An 18,078-nucleotide genomic window follows, 5' to 3' on the forward strand; every position below is an offset into this window, starting at 1 on the left:
AGCTAAAAGCTTTAGTTTAAAGGCCATAGAAATTGTAGTTTCTTCCTGCAATTCTGGGTTAATATTGGGTCAAAATGTGCTGTATTCCATTGGAGATGCAATGTAAAAGCTGAACCTAATTGTTCTAGCAACATCAAATTTAAAACTGTAGCTGGGCAAGACAAATAAACCACAAAACTTTACAGAATCTTAAGAAGAGTCCTACTACATCTGAATTGTTAATAATATTTATTTCTGCTGATGCTACCAGACCTACTGAGTTCCTGCAGCATTCACTATGTTTGTTATATATCTAATTTCAATGTTGAAAGCATTGTACTTCTTATCATTTTATAATGTTTGAAATTAAATGCATATTCTTCTTTTTAAACAAGATATGGATTCTGTTTTGTCAACGCTAAACATTCAAGCATCAAGCCATCCCTCTGGATCATTGCCTTCACAGACTAATATCGTGCAAACGATGTCAACCAACAGGCAGATTGTCCCAGCCAACCTTCAGCCTCATCAACTGCATGGGGTGCGGCCTCCATTTAACCGGGCTCAAATTTCCATAGCTGCCACGTGGAACCAAGTCCCAGCTGCAGCAATCCAGTCATCTCCACAGGGGGCCTTAGGAACCCTCGCAAATCAGATCTGGAAGAAGGCTCCAATGCCTGGACAAATGCAGCCCCAGCAACTTCAGGTCAGACCGTCCCTAGCAACTGTGCAGACACCAGCTCACCCTCCTCCTCCATACCCATTTGGAAGTCAACAAACATCACAAAGCCTTCAAACCTTTTGTCAACCTTGCGGCTCCCCACAGTTTGCATCACCGCCCCCTAAGAACCATCAGGGAGGACCTTCTCGAGTACCTACGCCCTTGCAACAGCCTCACCTGACCAACAAGTCTCCAGTCTCGTCTCCTTCCTCTTTCCAACAAAGCTCACCTTCTTCTTCTCCAACAGTGAACCAGCCACAGCAGCACATAGGACCCAGGACGCCTCAGAGCAGCTCCCTCCCTCAAACGTTCCAGCCAGCTGTGTGCCAGAGTTCTCCAAGTCGAGGTCCTGTAGTTCAGCAAGGAAATGTGCCTGCTGGGTTTATGATGCAAGCAAATCAGGTGGCACAGAGTTCCCATTCTGGTATAGGAAGTAAGTATTGACACATTTGGAAATAAATTGCCAGGAAATAAATAATAATGCATTTTTATTTTGAGGGATCAAGTCAAATGCTACAGGAACAGAAATCTGAGGAAGTGTGAACCGTCCTGTGCATTGAGCACTCAATCACTATGAAATACTTGAGTGTGCATATTTTCCAATTAACCACAAAGCTAATTAAAATAATTAGTTTTGCTTCCCTCATGGTTAACCAATGCCCATTTTTAACATAAAACCAACATAATGCCTTTAGTCTTCATACATTTCTATTACTACTCCCATTGTCTTTGTTTTGCAAGTATTTGTTTTAGTTCATAAAATAAATGCTATCATTACTCAGAATATAATTCCCCCCACACCCACTTCTGGCTGCTAGTTTTAGAATTGATAGCTTTATACAATGATCCTTTACCCTAAAAAAAACTGATTGGAAAAGCCCAAATTCATTTGCCAGGCTGTTTTAAGCTTTGATTTACTTACAGCCTTGTAGCCAAGTGATCAGTTACACTTCCCTCCCATCCTTCCAGTGATCAAATTTTCAATTGGAACAGATCAGAAACTTTATAGAAGAGTTATATGCACTTCACCCTATTCAGAAAAGCACTGATATCGTTTAATGTGTTCCGGTGTTTGAGTGGAAGTACTGTATTAGTTCTGTTTTGGTGGAAACTCGACTGATTTGTGTGAATGATTTGCCATTCTATTGTACCTTCATCAAATGTTTAATACCAAGATTTGATCAGAATTAGTCAGGTAATCTTATTTCTTTAAGGCTCCTTTCTCAAATGTAAATATTGTGAAATGGGAATTACTAGCATTTAAAATTTGTCATCGAAAGGTAAGGTATCGAAGGTGATGCAGAGTGTATCTACTTTTAATGTTGTTGGTTACTATTGGAAAGAATTTATTTATTATTGGTTCTGATTATTCAGTGTTAATTTTCATTTAATTGATCAGCCATATAATCTCCTGTATTTTAAAAATACACCCACTAAATTCAGTTTGCTATTTAGAGGTGACAGAAATATTAACTGTGTACAGTCTGGATTGAAATCTTAATTCTCAAAGATGAAAAGAAAATGATTTTATTTTACATGGCATACCAGTTAGGCAATCGTGTTTTAATTGTCAACCAAGGTGCAGTAGATTCCCTCAAGATTGCAATATGCCATTTCAGAGTTCTGAGCTCATAATCTACTTGGGCAATTCATTGCTCTACTGAAGTAGTACTGCACTTTGAGATGTTATTTTTTGGGTACTATATGGTGAATGAGCTGGATGTAAAAGATCCAGCGATAATACTTAAAAAGCGAGGGAGTTTTCTGTGGTGTTTGGACCAATATTTATCCTACAATCGACATCAAAAAAACAAGATAATCTGGTTAATTTTTGCTTGTGACATCTTGCTGTGGGCAAACTGTCCCTTTTGCAAAGGTCACTGTCCTTCAAAAGAATTTCATTCTCTGTGAAATGCTTTAGAACATCCTGAGATCATTAGCATCAAGTTACTTTCTCCACTGCAAGGGCTGTTTTATGAAATGGCATTAAATTAGCAGCAATGCTGAAATGAAAACTCAACTGTCGCTCTTTCCCTTAGGCATGCCAAAGCGTCTTCCACCAACCTTTCCTCCAAGTCAGCCTAATCAGATCTTCACTCAAGCGCAGATAAACCAAGCTGTTGCATCGGGCACCTCAATGAACAGTGGAATTCTGCAGGCACAGCCCAACCAGAATGTACAGCATACAGGTTGTTTTATTTTCTCTCTCCCAGAAGATAGATTAGTATTTAAGCGTCATTCATTGAAGGAATTGACACAGGATGAGAGTGGTGGGGGCAGCTGCACTCTATGTGAGAAATGATTAAATCCCATTTCACTGTGATAATGGAATCAAACACATGATCCATGACATTATTGACCTAGAAGTCGGAGTGAGCCATTGCTTTTAATCATAAGCATGTTTTAATGATGAACAGAACTTAATTTTTTGAGTTCTGAAATGGAGGAACATTTTCTCCTTAAATGAATAAAGACAGGATTGGTTTGAAAAAAATTAATGCTGTTTTGCCTTTTGTTTCTAGGTGGTCAAAATAATGCTACTTCCCAAAATCCGATGAATGTACAGTCTCATGGGCCCCCTAATGTAATGCAGGCAAATCTCGTTGGACTTCATGGAAACCTGAACAACCAGCAATCTATCAGTGCTCCTCAAGTGAATGTGGGTAATGTGCAAGGACAGCAGGGCCCTCAATCACAGTTTGTTGGGATGCACCAACAGATTGCACCTACCCAGGGACAGATGATGAATGTTCAATCCCAAGGTCTACATCCTCCAAACCAGATGATTATTTCTCGTCCTCAGCTGATCCAGAATCAAATGATGATGGCGGCATCTCAAGGCCATAATATAATTCCATCTGGACAGAGAATGACTCCACCCAAGCAGTTGCATTCACAGCAGGGTCAGCAAATCATGACTACGCATGGGCAAATAATAGGAGCTCCAGGTCAAGTCATATTACAGCAAAGCCAGATGATGGGACTTCCTGAGCAAGTTGTTGTCAGTCAGGTGCAGGGAAACAAATCAGCATTCAATAATCAGAACCAGCAAAATACAATTGCAGGGCCAAGTCAGATGATGAGGGGACCTGCCACAAACACTCAAGGTAATATGGTTCAATTTTCCACACCGATGATCCAGCAGAATCCTCTGAATGGGAATTCTTCCCAAGGGATTGGAATGCAAGGACAAGTACTTAGACCTTCAGTATCTCATCTATCTCAGCAACATGGTGGTGACCTTACAACATCAGCTAGTGATGTCAATCTAACACAGATGCTCCCTGATGTACAAATGCAGCAAAGTGTAGTTGCTTCTCACATGCAGACAATGCAGGCAGGTAGCTCTGCGGGGCCACATTTTTCAGGGCATAGCATGCCTTTCAATGCTCCTTATAGCACCACTGCAAGTGGGAGTCCAATGACATTAGCCACTGCCTCTGGTTTTCCAAACAACAAAGATGTTACTCTGACCAGCCCATTGCTTGTCAATCTGCTGCAGAGTGATATCACATCTGCACAGTTTGCAATGACCAACAAGCAAAACAACCAGAATGCCAATAAACCGAAAAAGAAAAAACCTTCACGATCGCAGAAGAAAAAGAACAGTGGCGTTCAGCAGCCAGAAGAGCAAATGCAGCATGTGTAAGTTTCTTTTTAAAAGAATGGTGCTCTTCCCTGGACCATCTATGCTAGATGTTTTGGCTGGTGACATTACAAATTGCTTGAAATCAAAGGAGTCCCTTGTGTTTGAAATGCACACCACCTTGTCGCATCTTAACTCTGTTGTATTAGTATTGAGCTTGGTCTAAATTTTATTTTTTTTAATATAATAGTTTTCTTCATTTTCCTTTTCCTGTCAATTTTCTCCCCTGTCTTCCCCACCTTCCAAAAACATTGACCCTTTGCAGGGATCTAGCTCCACAGGTACCAAGAGTCTTCTGGCCATTCCTCATGCGTGAGCCAAGACAGTGAGTATCAACACGCTATTCTATAGTGTGGTCATTGTAACCAAGCCCAACCCTATCCTTACCCAACATTTTAATAAGGATCGTTGGAATGAAATGTTCCCTATTCTCTCCCGTCAGAGGCCAGTTGCACCTTCCTGTTTGTTTTTTCCTGTAACATTGCACAGATAAGTGATCAAACCCATGACCTCCATGATTTCTCCCCTTCAGGCCATCATTAACTTAACCAGCTGACTCTCCAAGGAAAGTATCACTTTATATCTTTAAGCAAACTGGGTTATAATTCAATCTAGTCCTCCTGTTCCCCGTTCTTCTCTAATGGACAGGAACCTAACTATTTGCTTCTGGTCAGAGTGTATGGAAATCCAAATGAAAATACTTAGTGGGCTCAACTTCACTCTTACTCCCTCAGTCTAATACTGAGTGTTAAAGGTGGACAAGTGGGTCAGATGCTCGATGATCTTCAGCTCTAAGTTCAGAAAAGAATCCCCCGCTATAGCAATGGGACATTCACAGTTTCCACCCTATGTACCCTGATGACATTGATGAAAGAAGCTATTAAAATACACACTTATTTCAAATTAGATAGTCTTTAAAAATAAACATTTTCTTTTGCTATGGGCTAGATGTATATTTAACAGCCTGTTTTTACATTGTACTCCAGCAACTGTAATACAGCATTGGGATAAAGGATTCAAACTGAATGACAGTTCAGGCTTGAAGGGCTGAATGGCCTAATCTTCCCAGTTTCTATATTTAGCAGGGACAGAATCAGGGAAAATTAAGTTCTTTGCAAGTGTCAATATTTTTACATTTTCTCTGTGTAAAATACTCTTTCTTTTTACAGGTGAAGTATTCCTGTAGTGGAGTCACTGTTGTAATATAGTAAAATGTGGTACCTAATTTATGTTAAGGCTCCAAAAGCAATCTGATAAATAATCTGATAAATGATCAGATAATTCAATTTGCTGATGTTGACTGAAAGGTGAATGTACCGTATAATCTTTCAAATCCACCCAAGAGGATATGCAGCTCATTGGAAGGATAACACATCCCACAGTTCACTCCTATTTAGGACAACATTGTTATGAGCCCAGAATATTTGTGCAATTTTCTGAAGTCTGGATGGACTTCAGATTTTGTTGAAGATGCTGCTATTGAACAATTTCAAACTTTTCTTTCGGTCTGCTTTTACATATCAAGATGCTTGTTGAGCAATTTACGGTTTGTTCGCTGATATTCTGTTGATCGATCTGAATATTAATGGAACAACAATAATTATTTTTCAGTTTTCACCATCTTTTTGGGAAAACGTCAGACTTCAGTCCTCTGCTTTCTATGTTTGTTTAGCTGATTGATACCATTGACTTCTGGGGAAAGTTAAGAGTTACAGTTTAATGTACAATTCACTTGTGTAATAATTCTAATTTAGCATTATAATTGCTTCTACCATTAATTCCAGATCTGTAACACACCATTTATTTGACAGTATATTTATTTTCAGTGCTTGCAAGGATAAAATGTAGAACTGCACTACTGGATTTTATTGGCTGTTCAAGTGACTAATTTTACATACTTGTCCAAGATTACACTTTACCATTTTGTTTTTTGCTGTCTCAGGCTACTTAGCTGATGCTTTCAGTTATTCTATAATATCCAATGTTTTTGTTTATATGTTCTTCATAATTGGTCTTCTATATTGAAAGAATATCTGTACATCTATATTTCATGGATAGACTAAATATCAAGTATTGAGGCTTCATGTCAGTGCAGCCACCTTCATCCAAACGGCCTGCATTCTACAGGTCAGCTTTTAAAGTGCACCTGTATTACGTATCTCCCACACTTGACAAACACAAGGAATTGTGGGTAATTATTCCATGAAGCAGCCTTGGAAAAAGATTCATTCAGATACAGAGTGATTATATCATCAGAAGCACTCCAAAATAGTTTTGCTTGCAGTGAAATATTCTGTGTAGGCAAGTGTATTATGTATCTTTCCCCTCAACTCCCACTTCCCCAAAATCCTTAGTTTGCTGTTGCATTTCTCATTAGCCCTGATCCAGTTAGCCTTACAGTCGTCATTCGGGGCAGCAGGGATCAATGGAGCTCAGACTGCCTGGTTTAGTTTCAGAATATGACTGCTGAAGAGCCATTGTTCATGGACTAATTCTCCTGAGTTGCCACCAGCAGGACTGAGAAGACAAATCCCGCAATCCAGTAGACTCCAGCTGAAAAGTTAGAATCCATATGTTCAAGCATATGTAGCCTCTACTACCTTCTAGTTTTGGCCTAAGTTTTAGTCCCAAATTCTGTATTGTGACTACTTCAGTTTGGTTCACAAATTCCTACTGTTGGCCTTAAAAACATATCACAAAGTATGAAAGATAAACTTTTCTGTGAGGGGTAAAAGCCACAAGCATCGAAATGAAAGTTTTTTTGGTATCATTGGCAATATAACTACTTCCTTTTGCATGCCTGCTCAAGCTTAAGGCCAGCTTTTTAAAAATTGACACAAATGAAATATGATGGTAGTATATCATGAGTTTCAAGATCACAGACTCCTCTTGTATTTTTTTCTGTCTTATTGCTTATTCTGACCAGTAATGATGTTCAAGTAAAATTGAACATTGAAGTTGTATTTTACTAACTTGGACAGAAGAATGCACACTAGCCTGATGATTAACATCCACACTTTCAATCCAAAACAAACTTTGGGCCATTAACAAGATGATGGAATAAAAGAGTATCATTCTAAGCAAGTCAAAACTTGACATGGAAGAGGAGATTTGAATATAACAAATGAAAATTATTTTTTACACTTCCAAGTCTCTGAAAAATCTGTTCCTTTCCTTAAGTTTCAAATCACGGTCCATTTCTATAATTCAACCATTCCATTTCTTTGTAGATGCTGATTTTATTATCTACTATCCTTTTACCTTTCATTTCTAATTTACTGAAAGCAACATACCTTTTTTATTTTGGTGACTGGTTACTTGCATTAAATCTTTTCTCTCTCCAACCTTCCTGCTCTCTGTCCTCTAAAACGATAAATGTACCTGGCAGAGATTGGCTATATTTGATGGCCTCTGGTAAGTAATTTTGGTGAGTTGCTGGTTTGATTTCATTTGTGATTTGAGTTCTTGAAATTTTTGCAAATCACAGTATGTTTCTTCCTTATTACTTTTCCTTCAAACTTCTGTGGTGCTGTTCAACTCTCCCTGCAGGTTTTCTGGCATGATGTATGAAATAATTTCATACGTGCATAGTATGGTAAAACCTTGTCACTTGCTTTAGGATTTCAGATGCCCGTCAGATGCAGCCAAGTCTGGATGATGCTGACCAGCAACAAATGACAGGAGAGCAAGGGGTAGGACTTGATCCAACAGCCAACAAACTGTCTGAATTTGCGAATCGACCTGCAGGTAAATACTATTTGTGAGAAGGGCTTGGGTTTGTTTATTTTTCAAACAACAGTCTATGTATAAAATACATTTATGCAATGATTTTTAAAAAATCACAGAAGAAGTGAATATGCACAAGTCTGAAGCATCTGAAGGAAATCATTTCAATATTTTAAATGGAATTCTTTCAGGTTGTTTTTATTTATGTAGCAGTTGTGGTTTATATATCAATCAGAAGTTATTTAGTTTCAGTTTTCAGAATTGGAATTCATGTTTGTCAGATTCAGGAAAAACCTTAGGCTTTTTCTTTTTTCTTTCCAGAATAATCTTTTTAATCTAAGTATTATCCACAGTTTTGATTTTGTTTTAAGTGGAATAGGTGCTATTTTCAATAGAAATGTGCAATGTAATTCCCTTTTCCCGTCCTCTTCCTGCCCCCACTTCAATCATTCTCCATAGAAACCATGGCTTTAGATAAGGTTTAAAGTACCTGACTTCACAGAATTAATGGGATAGTGATGATTCAAAGGATATCAATGTTTTCTAAAATAATTAAGTTTTTGTTTTTAAATTATTTTTTATGGAAGGATGTTTCTGATCCATGTTTCATGTTCCATACAGGATTTCATATGCAGACAGTCGATCAAAGGCCTCTACAACAGACAACTATTCAACCCATGCAGCAGTCACAGCAATTACAACCCCAGCAGCAGCAAATGATGATGATGTTGATGATGAAGCATCAGCAGCAGCAGCAACAGCAACAGCAGCAACAACAACAACAACAACAACAGGACTCAAAGGCAATTAAAATTCCAATGACACCAAGTACACATCCGTCAAAAACTGCCTTAACTCCTGATGCCTCAAGGATGCCAATGGCCCCAACTGGTAATATGCCAGTCATGGTAACCTTGCCTGGGCAGAGTGGAGTGCCACCCTCACCAGATAAATCAAGAATGCCTTTGTTAGTCGGCCATCAACCTGTCAGCACTCTGAGGAAGATGTCCTTTCAGGAAACTCTGCAAAACGTCCCATCGTCCGTACCTGAGGAAGTAAATCCAGTTACACATCATCCAGATGCAGTTGGAGCTGAGCTTCCACTTTCTGTTGGAACCCAAGTTAACTCTGGACAACAAGCTGTTCCTCCACCAAATCAAGTACTTATTACTGGGCCTAAGTCAGGTCATTCTCAAGTCCCAACACCACAAGGTGGAAATTCACAGCAGCAGGGAACTATTCCAGTGCAAGGCACTCATAATCTTCATTTTCCTAATGCTACCACTAACACCCAGACCTCAAGACCAAAAACACCAAATCGAGCAAGCCCCAGACCCTACTTTCCTCATACACCCACCAACCGACCACCTAGTACAGAACCTTCTGAGATAAGCTTATCTCCTGAAAGATTGAATGCTTCAATTGCAGGTCTCTTTCCTCCTCAAATTAATATCCTTTTACCTCCTAGGCAGCCACCTTTAAATAGAGGGTTTGATCAACAGGGTCTAAACCCAACTACTTTGAAAGCAATTGGGCAGGCCCCAACAAACATGCCTCCACTCTCAAATAATCCATCTGTTTCTGCTGCGTCACAAGTTAATAAACTGGATTCTGTTATAGTTAGTTCAGGAAAACAGGTAACTGGAAAACGAGCGAGTCCTAGTATCAGTAGGAGAGCAAGCACTAGCTCCAGTAGAAAAACTGGTCAAAATCCAAGTAGACAAAGTGGAAAAGCCTTGAAGTCATCACTGGTCCCTCAGCAGAACCCAGCCTTTTTACCAACCATTGATGTACAAAAGAATATTCTAGCAAACTCTGCACAAATGTTGTCAAATCCCTCTCCTGGAATTTTGAATGACCCTATCAACATAGTTTCAGGTGCACAAAATCCAACCATTCCGGTCAGGATATTGGGTAACAATCCAGAAGAAAACAAGGAAGGACCAACATTGTGTGGAAATGATAGTGCGTTGAAGCAAATCCCCATTAATAAAGAACAGATGACCTTTGAATGCAATCCTCAGAGCACACCCAAGTTGGAGAAGAAAAATGTCCCTCAAGTTCAAATAGCTATGGGAAATAAACCTTTGGAACCCAGTAAACCTAGCGGAGGTTGCGATGACAAAAGCTTGACCCTGCTACCATTAAGAGAAACTCCAATTTCACTTAATCAGCTTCTGGACACTTCTTGTAGTCCTGGTGTTACTAATAAGGCTACTAATTCCAATCAACTAGAACAGTTGATACCTTCTGGAGATAAAGCAAAAACAGTAATATCAGATGTTCCTACTATTAAGGAAACACCTAGTATGCCAATTCCACCACAGATTGTTTGTGAGAGTGGCAAGGCTATATTACGACCAGACACAGGCGAATTAGTTAACAATGTGACTCAAAGTGGCCTGACAATGGTGCCTACACCAGTCGTGTCTGCATCCATTTCTGTCTCAAATCAGATCACAGTGTTTGTAAGTTCTAGTCCCATTAAATCTACAACCAATGTTATGGCATCTGCACAGATCCAATCCCAACCTACTGTTGTTTCTTCTGTAGTCACAATGCCATCCCCAAACAACAAAGTGGTGTCTGAGGTACAACCAGCAGTGCAGTCTGGTTCACAACCAGCATTTATCACCACACCTGTGTTTATAAATACATCTGTATTTCAGGTTGTTAAAGAACCTTTGATACCTCAGTCAACCACTGTGCCTAAAGTAACTGTGCCTTCAACTTCTACATCGGCATCTCAGTCAGTTACTGTAATCCAGATACCACAATCGGCTCAGAGTTCATCGTACCCAGCAGTTTCACCCACTCCATCTGTTAGTAGCTCTATTAACTCCAATTATTCGCCAACGAATAGAACTGCGGTCCAGAGGTCATCACCAGTTCAACCACCATCCAGCTCTCCAGCTCCTCCAAACATCTCCTCAGCATCTCCTCATAGACCAGCAGCGGACTTCAGCCTCAATGAATCTCTTCAGAATAATGGCATTGTTGACCAAAGTTCTTCAGCTTCATCCCATACAACAGCAGTTGCAACGTCACCTACATCTACTAGCCCAGGTAGCTCTTCTAGTAGTAGGCGAAGTCCAATATCATCCAACAAAGGAAGAGGGAAGGTAGATAAGATTGGTCAGTTTCTTATGACCAAGGCATGTCAGAAGGCCTCCCCAGATAAAAAAGATGACCCAGTAGCAACTGAATTGGCTTCCCCAGGTGTTGATGATCAGGCACAAAAGGCAGCACTTCCTGGTAGTCCTGAAGGAGGAGTTCCTCCTACAGAAACCAAGCAGATTATTCTTCCAGCTAGTCAATCAGACATAGGCACTTCTGTTAACGTCACGCTTGGCTCTTCTAGCAGCTCTGCTTCTACTGTCTCTGTTTCCTCACCTGGGAGTACATTGAATAGCACTGCTCAAAACAATTTGACGTCAGCCATCACTCCCCAGAATCCTGAGCCTGAATCTGTAGTACCTGTTGGTGATAGCAGTCTTGCAGTCTCACAATCTGAGGGAAGTTGTTCGTCAGGAGAGAAAGTGGGAGCAAATAACGATCACCTACCAAATACAGGTATCTAACTGGTACAATGCATGTGTTTAAGGATTCTGTGTAAACTAAGCATCAATACAGAGCCTTACTCATTTTATTTTTAAGCAGACTTTAGTTCAGCCACCTTGTCTACATCTTTGAGCTTTATTTTCTAAAATCATTCTGATCCAATCATCCCTGGATACTAGATGAATCATGATCTACCTCTGCTCTGCTTGAGACTAACAGTTTTGTTTTTGAGGAGAAAGTGAGGACTGCAGATGCTGGAGATCAGAGTTGAGAAGTGTGTTACTGGAAAAGCACAGCTGGTCAGGCAGCATCCGAGGAGCAGGAGAGTCAATGTTTCGAGCTTAAGCTCTTAAGGAATTCCTGATGAAGAGCTCCTGCTAGAAATGTCGACTCTCCTGCTCCTTGGATGCCGTCTGATCGGCTGTACTTTTCCAGCTGAAAATGTGTTGCTGGAAAAGCACAGCAGGTCAGGCAGCATCCAAGGAGCAGGAGAATCGATGTTTCGGTCATGAGCCCTTCTTCAGGAGGGCTCATGCCCGAAACGTCGATTCTCCTGCTCCTTGGATGCTGCCTGACCTGCTGCGCATTTTCAGCTCTGATCTCCAGCATCTGCAGTCCTCACTTTCTCCTGTACTTTTCCAGCACCACACTCTGCGAGTTTTGTTTTTGAGCCAATGTTTTAATGCAGATCTTTGAATATAAAATTACAAAATTTAATGTTAATCTTTGAATCAAATTTGTCTTGATAAAATCTATAAGCTGCTGTTACTCATTGATAAGTGGTTTGATATCTAAATTGTGTGAACATCTTTGAAACTTAGGCATGTTGGTCATTACTTGAAACTTAAACTAGAGTACTGCTTTCACCTTTGCAAAATTGATTGTGGTACATACTATTGATTTGGGGTGAGTGGAAAAATTGGAATATTTCTGCAATGTGCCACCTAATCTGAAATGAAAGTTGTTGGTTATGATTTCAAATGTGGCCAAGTTGGTACAACTTCACTTCTGAATCAGATGATGATAGGTTCAATTTCCATTCCAGGACTTGAGCACAAAAATCAAGGCTGATTCTCCATTTCATTAATGAAGTAATGTATTTTCCGGATAAGGTGCTAAACCAAGATCCGATCCACCTGTCAAGTGAACTTAAGTCTTTAAGAAACTGCAAGGGAATTAGCCCCTGTGTACTCACCAATATTTATTTCTCAATTAATGTCACAGAGGCAGTTCATCTGCTCACATTGTAATTTATGGGACTGTGGTGTGTGCAAATTGACTGAATGTAGCATTTTCTGCATTATGACAGTAATTTGCACTTAAAGTGCTTCTTTGGTTGTAATAGCACTGTGAGAAGCCTTTATCCATGGAGGGAACTGTACAAATGCATATAGAGTCGTCTTCTTTAATTTGATATTTTTCTCTCTTCGTTTACTACTTCGACGAAAAATTGATTTGTCTTGTGTTTGCAAAAGAACATTGAAAAAATATTGAGAACTTTATTTATGTAATTTAATTTTACTGTGCCATTTTTCAATGCAGAGTAATACAAAGCATTTTAAAATAAAAAGAATGCTCAGTAACTGATTTGAATGGCGAAACATCCTTTCATTGTTCTGCTAATTCTAATTTAAAAAGCTATTTTTTTAGGGATCAGTTGATCCTCTCATTAATCCTTTCTTCCTAAATTTAGAATTTACTGGAACTTTCACATTGAGAACTGTTCCAAATGAAGTGTTTGACACTCAGAAAAGGAGGTAATTGATTTACATTCCAACCTGACTTTTGTGAAATCCAATCAAAGAACTGCATGATTTTAATTCAGTGGGCTTCTTAGCAAAATGAAAATCAATTGTTCATTTGTTTTTGTCGCATACATTTTCCCCAAATGGCTAAAAAATGTCTTTATCATGCCCATAGACCAAAGTACTGACTGATAATAACTTATGTGGTGTCACTGTCATTTTGTAACAAAACATAACTGCCAATTTGCAACAGCAAAGTCCCATAGATTACAGTTAGATGTAACATAAACCAGTTAGTTAATGTTGTTGCTTGAGGAATGAGTGTTAACTGTGATACTGGAGAAGCTTCCTGCTCTTTGTACAGTGGCATAAGTCTTTTGCAGCTAATTTTTACACAAGAACCTTTGCCTTGCAGGTGCACATCTGTTGTGCAATGTTTTACAACGAAGCATACAGTCATAGAGATGTACAGCAAGAAAACAGATCGTTCGGTCCAACTCATCCATGCCGACCACATACCCTAACCTAATCTAGTCTCATTTGCTAGCAGTTGGTCCAAATGCCTCTAAACCTTTCCTGTTCATGTGACCCATCCAGATGCCCTTTAAATGTTGCAGTTGTACCTATGTCCACCATTTCTTCTGGCAGCTCATTCCATGCACCACCCTCTGCGTGAAACGTTGCCCCTTGGGTCCCTTTTATATCTGTGCCCCCCCGCCCCAACTCGAGGGAAACGTTCTTGTCTTTTTCTCCTATCTATGCCCTTCATGATTTTATAAACCTCTATAAAGTCACCCCTCAGCCTCCAACACTCTCGGGAAAACATCCCCAGCCTATTCTGCCTATCCCTCTTTGTGAATCTTTTCTGAACCCTTTCAAGTTTCACAACATCCTTCTGATAGGAAGGAGACTAGAATTGTATGCAATATTCTAACCGTGGCCTGACCAATGTTTTGTACAGACACAACATGACCTCCTAACTCCTATACTCCATGCCCCGACCAAGAAAGGAAAGCATGACCAAATGCCGCCTTCACTATCCAATCTACCTGCAACTCTACTTTCATGGAACTATGAACCTGCACTCCAAGGTCTCTATGTTCAACACTCCCCAGGATCCTACCATGAAGTGTAGAAGTCCTGCAAAGATTTGCTTTCCCAAAGTGCAGCACCTCACATTTATCTAAATTAAACTCCATCTGCCACTCCTCAGCCCAGTGGCACATCTGATCAAGATTCTGTTGTACTCTGAGGTAGCCCTCTTCGCTGTCCATTACACCTCCGATTTTGGTGTCATCTACAAACTTTATTAACTATACCTCCTATATTCGCATTCAAATCATTTCTAAAAATGAAGTAAAGCAGTGGACCCAGCACCAATCTTTGTGGCACATCACTGGTCATAGGCCTCCAGTCCAAAAAGCAAATGTCCATCACCACCCCTTGTTTTCTACCTTTGAGCCAGTTCTGCATCCAAATGGCTAGTTCTTCCTATATTCCATGCGATCTAACCTTGCTAACCAGTTTCCCATGAGAAACCTTGTCAAATGTCTAACTTAAGTCCATATAGATCATGTCTACTGCTGTGCCCTCATCAATCCTCTTACTTCAGAAAGCTCAATCAAGTTTGAGCTTTGAGATATGATTTCCCATGCATAAAGCCATGCTGACTATCCCTGATCAGTCCTTGCCTTTCCAAATACGTGTAAATCCTGTCCAGCAGGATTCCCTCCATTGATGTGCCCACCATTGATGTCAGGCACCCTGGTCTATAGTTCCCTGGCTTGTCCTTACCACCTTTCTTAAATAGTGACACCATGGTAGCTAACCTCCAATCTTCCTGCACATCACCTGTGACAATCGATGATACAAATATCTCAGCAAGGGGCCCAGCAATCCCTTCCCTAGCTTCCCAGAGAGTTCTAAGGTACACCTGATCAGGTCCTGGGGATTTATCTTCTTTTGTGTTTCAAGACATACAGCACCTCTTCCTGTATAATATGGACATTTTACAAGATCGTCATCATCTATTTTCCCACATTCTATATCTTTCTTGTCCTTTTCCACGGTAAACACTGATGCAAAACATTCATTTAGTATCTCCCCCATTTTTTGCGGCTCCACACAAAGGCTGACTTGCTGATCTTTGAGGGGCCCTATTCTTTCCCTAGTTACCCTTTTGTTCTTAATGTATTTGTAAAAACCCTTTGGATTCTCCTTATTTCTATATGCCAAAGCTATCTCATGTCCCCTTATAACCTTCCTGATTTCCCTTTTACATATGCTCCCACTGCCTTTATACTCTTGAGGTTTTCCTTAACCAAAACCTCAATTTCTTTAGTCATCCAGCTTTCCCTACACCTACCAGCCTTTACTTTCACCCTACCGGGAATATACTGTCTCTGGACTCTTGTAATCTCATTTTTGAAGGCTTCCCATTTTCCACCTGTCCCTTTATTGTGAACATCTGCTCCCAATCACCTGTTGGAAGTTCTTGCCTAGTACTGTCAAAATTGGTTTTTCTCCAATTTAGAACTTCAACTTTAGATCCGGTCTATCCTTATCCATCTCTATTTTAAAACGAAAAGAATTATGGTCGCTGACTCCAAAGGGCTCCCTCATTGACACCTCAGTCACCTGCCCACCTTATTTCCCAAGAGTAGGTCTGGTTTTGCACTTTCACTAGTAGGTACATCCACATACTGAATCAGAAAATTGTCTTGTACACACTTAACAAATCCCTCTCCAATTGAACCCTTAACACTTTGGCAGTTCCAGTCTATGTTTGGAAAGTTAAAATCCCCTACCGTAAACACCCTATTATTCTTGCAGATAACGGAGATCTCCTGACAAATTTGTTTCTAAATTTCCCACTGACTATTAGGGCATCTATAATATAATCCCAATAAGATGGACAACCCTGTCTTATTTCTTGGTTCCACCCAAATAACTTCCAAGAAATATCATCCCTAAGTACAACAGTAATGCTATCCCTTATATTAAAAAAAAAGCCACACCACCTCCTCTCTTGCCATCCCCCCACCCCCACCCCAATCCTTCCTGTCGCATTTTAATCCTGGAGCATTGAGCTGCCAGTCCTGCCCATCTCTGAGCCATGCTTCTGCCATTGCTATGATATTCCAGTCCCATGCTCCTAACCATGCCCTGAGTTCATCTGCCTTCCCCGCTAGGCCTCTTGCATTGAAGTAAATGCAGTTTAATTAATCTGCCTCCCATTTATATGACTTTCCATTAATGCAAATGTGCTGTTTGTGCAAATAACTCAACGAGGGCAAGTGGTTAGTTAAAGAAGATTCTTTTCACTTCCTTCTAGAATATAACAGCCACCATATATTTTAGAGAATGGGGCAATGGTAATGTCATTGAACCAGTAATCCAGAGGCCTAGTCTAATGCTGTAGGGGACATGGGTGCAAATTCCACTACAACAGTGATGAAATTTAAATTTAATCAATAAAATAAAATCTAGAGTATCGAAGCTGGACTCTGTAATGGTACTGTGAAAGCACCATTGACTGCTGTGCTGATGAAATCTGTCAGGCTTAAATAAAACAAAGAACTGTGGATGCTGGACATCTCAAACAAAAACAGGAATTGCTGGAGAGACTCAGCAGGTCTGGCAGGACTTGTGGAGAGAAAACAGTTAATGGTTTGAGTCTAGTGACCCTTCTTCAGAATCTGCAAGCTTACATTGTCTGACACGTGACTCCAGAACCACAGCAATCTGGTTGGTTCTGAACTGCCCTAAGAGTGGCCTCAGAAGCCACTCAGTTCAAGGGCAATTAGGAATTGGCAACAAATGCTGGCCCATATTTCTTGAAAGAATTAAAAAACTGTCTTTTTTGTGCCCTACAGTGACCTCTTCTTGTTTGTTTTTTTTTGTCTATTTTTTTGAATTTTCTTTTAATTCTTTCTCTGATCCAGTCTTCCTGAAGAACCATTAGTTAAGCTTTACCTTCAGCTCATGTTATTGCAGCTTTCCATTAAATTATAGAGACAAAAAAAAATCTGCAGATGCTGGAACCCAAAGTGGACAGGCAGGAGTCTGGAAGAACTCAGCAAGCCAGGCAGCATCAGGAAGTGGAGAAGTCGACGTTTCGGGTGAAACCTTATTCAGGACTGGGTGTGGGGGGAGCTGCAGATAAAGGGGGTGTTGGGGGCAGGGTGGTAAAGTGGGGATAGGTGAAGACAGGCAGAGGGTACGACCTGGTTGGTCAATGGGAGGAATGAATCCAGCAATTTGCGCTGTCCTGACTGTACAATTCTGTGATATTGTGGCATTGCTTCCTGGTTGGAGTGTACTGGAAGAATGTATTTTTCCATCTCCATCTGTCAAATTCAGAATCTCCCCTATGTTTGTTGCTGTGACTACGTGGACAATGACTCATTTTTTGGAGAACAATTAATTTCAGGAGAGGTTGGAATTTTTAGGCTGGTTTCTTCATCTGGATAGTAATCAAGTCAAATGAAATTGTACTCCTATTGAACTGTTTCACAATTTTATTTGGTTGCTCAATACAACTTTTGGTCATAACACACTCTCCCAACTAAGTGAATCTGAATGTTCTGCATAAATATTGAAAAATACTGATATATAAAGGTTTGACTAAGTCGTTTAGCAAGGGTGTGAGGGTGCTACGTGTTTAACCATAGTTCTTTATATGAAAAGCTATTTTCATA

The 18,078-nt window shown here is 40.1% G+C and overlaps 1 protein-coding gene across 3 annotated transcripts in view; it reads left to right on the forward strand.

Moving 5' to 3' along the window:
• ncoa6 (nuclear receptor coactivator 6) overlaps nucleotides 1-18,078 on the forward strand; it is a 54,965-nt gene that overhangs the window by 20,464 nt on the left and 16,423 nt on the right. For 2 of the 3 annotated variants that reach the window (XM_060836497.1, XM_060836498.1), the window contains exons 6-10: nucleotides 375-1,133; nucleotides 2,740-2,889; nucleotides 3,223-4,345; nucleotides 7,966-8,093; nucleotides 8,694-11,645. In XM_060836497.1, the coding sequence (XP_060692480.1) occupies nucleotides 375-1,133; nucleotides 2,740-2,889; nucleotides 3,223-4,345; nucleotides 7,966-8,093; nucleotides 8,694-11,645 (5,112 nt within the window). The remainder of the gene's footprint in view (nucleotides 1-374; nucleotides 1,134-2,739; nucleotides 2,890-3,222; nucleotides 4,346-7,965; nucleotides 8,094-8,693; nucleotides 11,646-18,078) is intronic. The other variant, XM_060836499.1, reaches the window with a different exon arrangement.

This window comes from Hemiscyllium ocellatum, chromosome 15 (assembly GCF_020745735.1).
Source record: "Hemiscyllium ocellatum isolate sHemOce1 chromosome 15, sHemOce1.pat.X.cur, whole genome shotgun sequence".
Lineage (NCBI taxonomy): Eukaryota > Metazoa > Chordata > Chondrichthyes > Orectolobiformes > Hemiscylliidae > Hemiscyllium > Hemiscyllium ocellatum.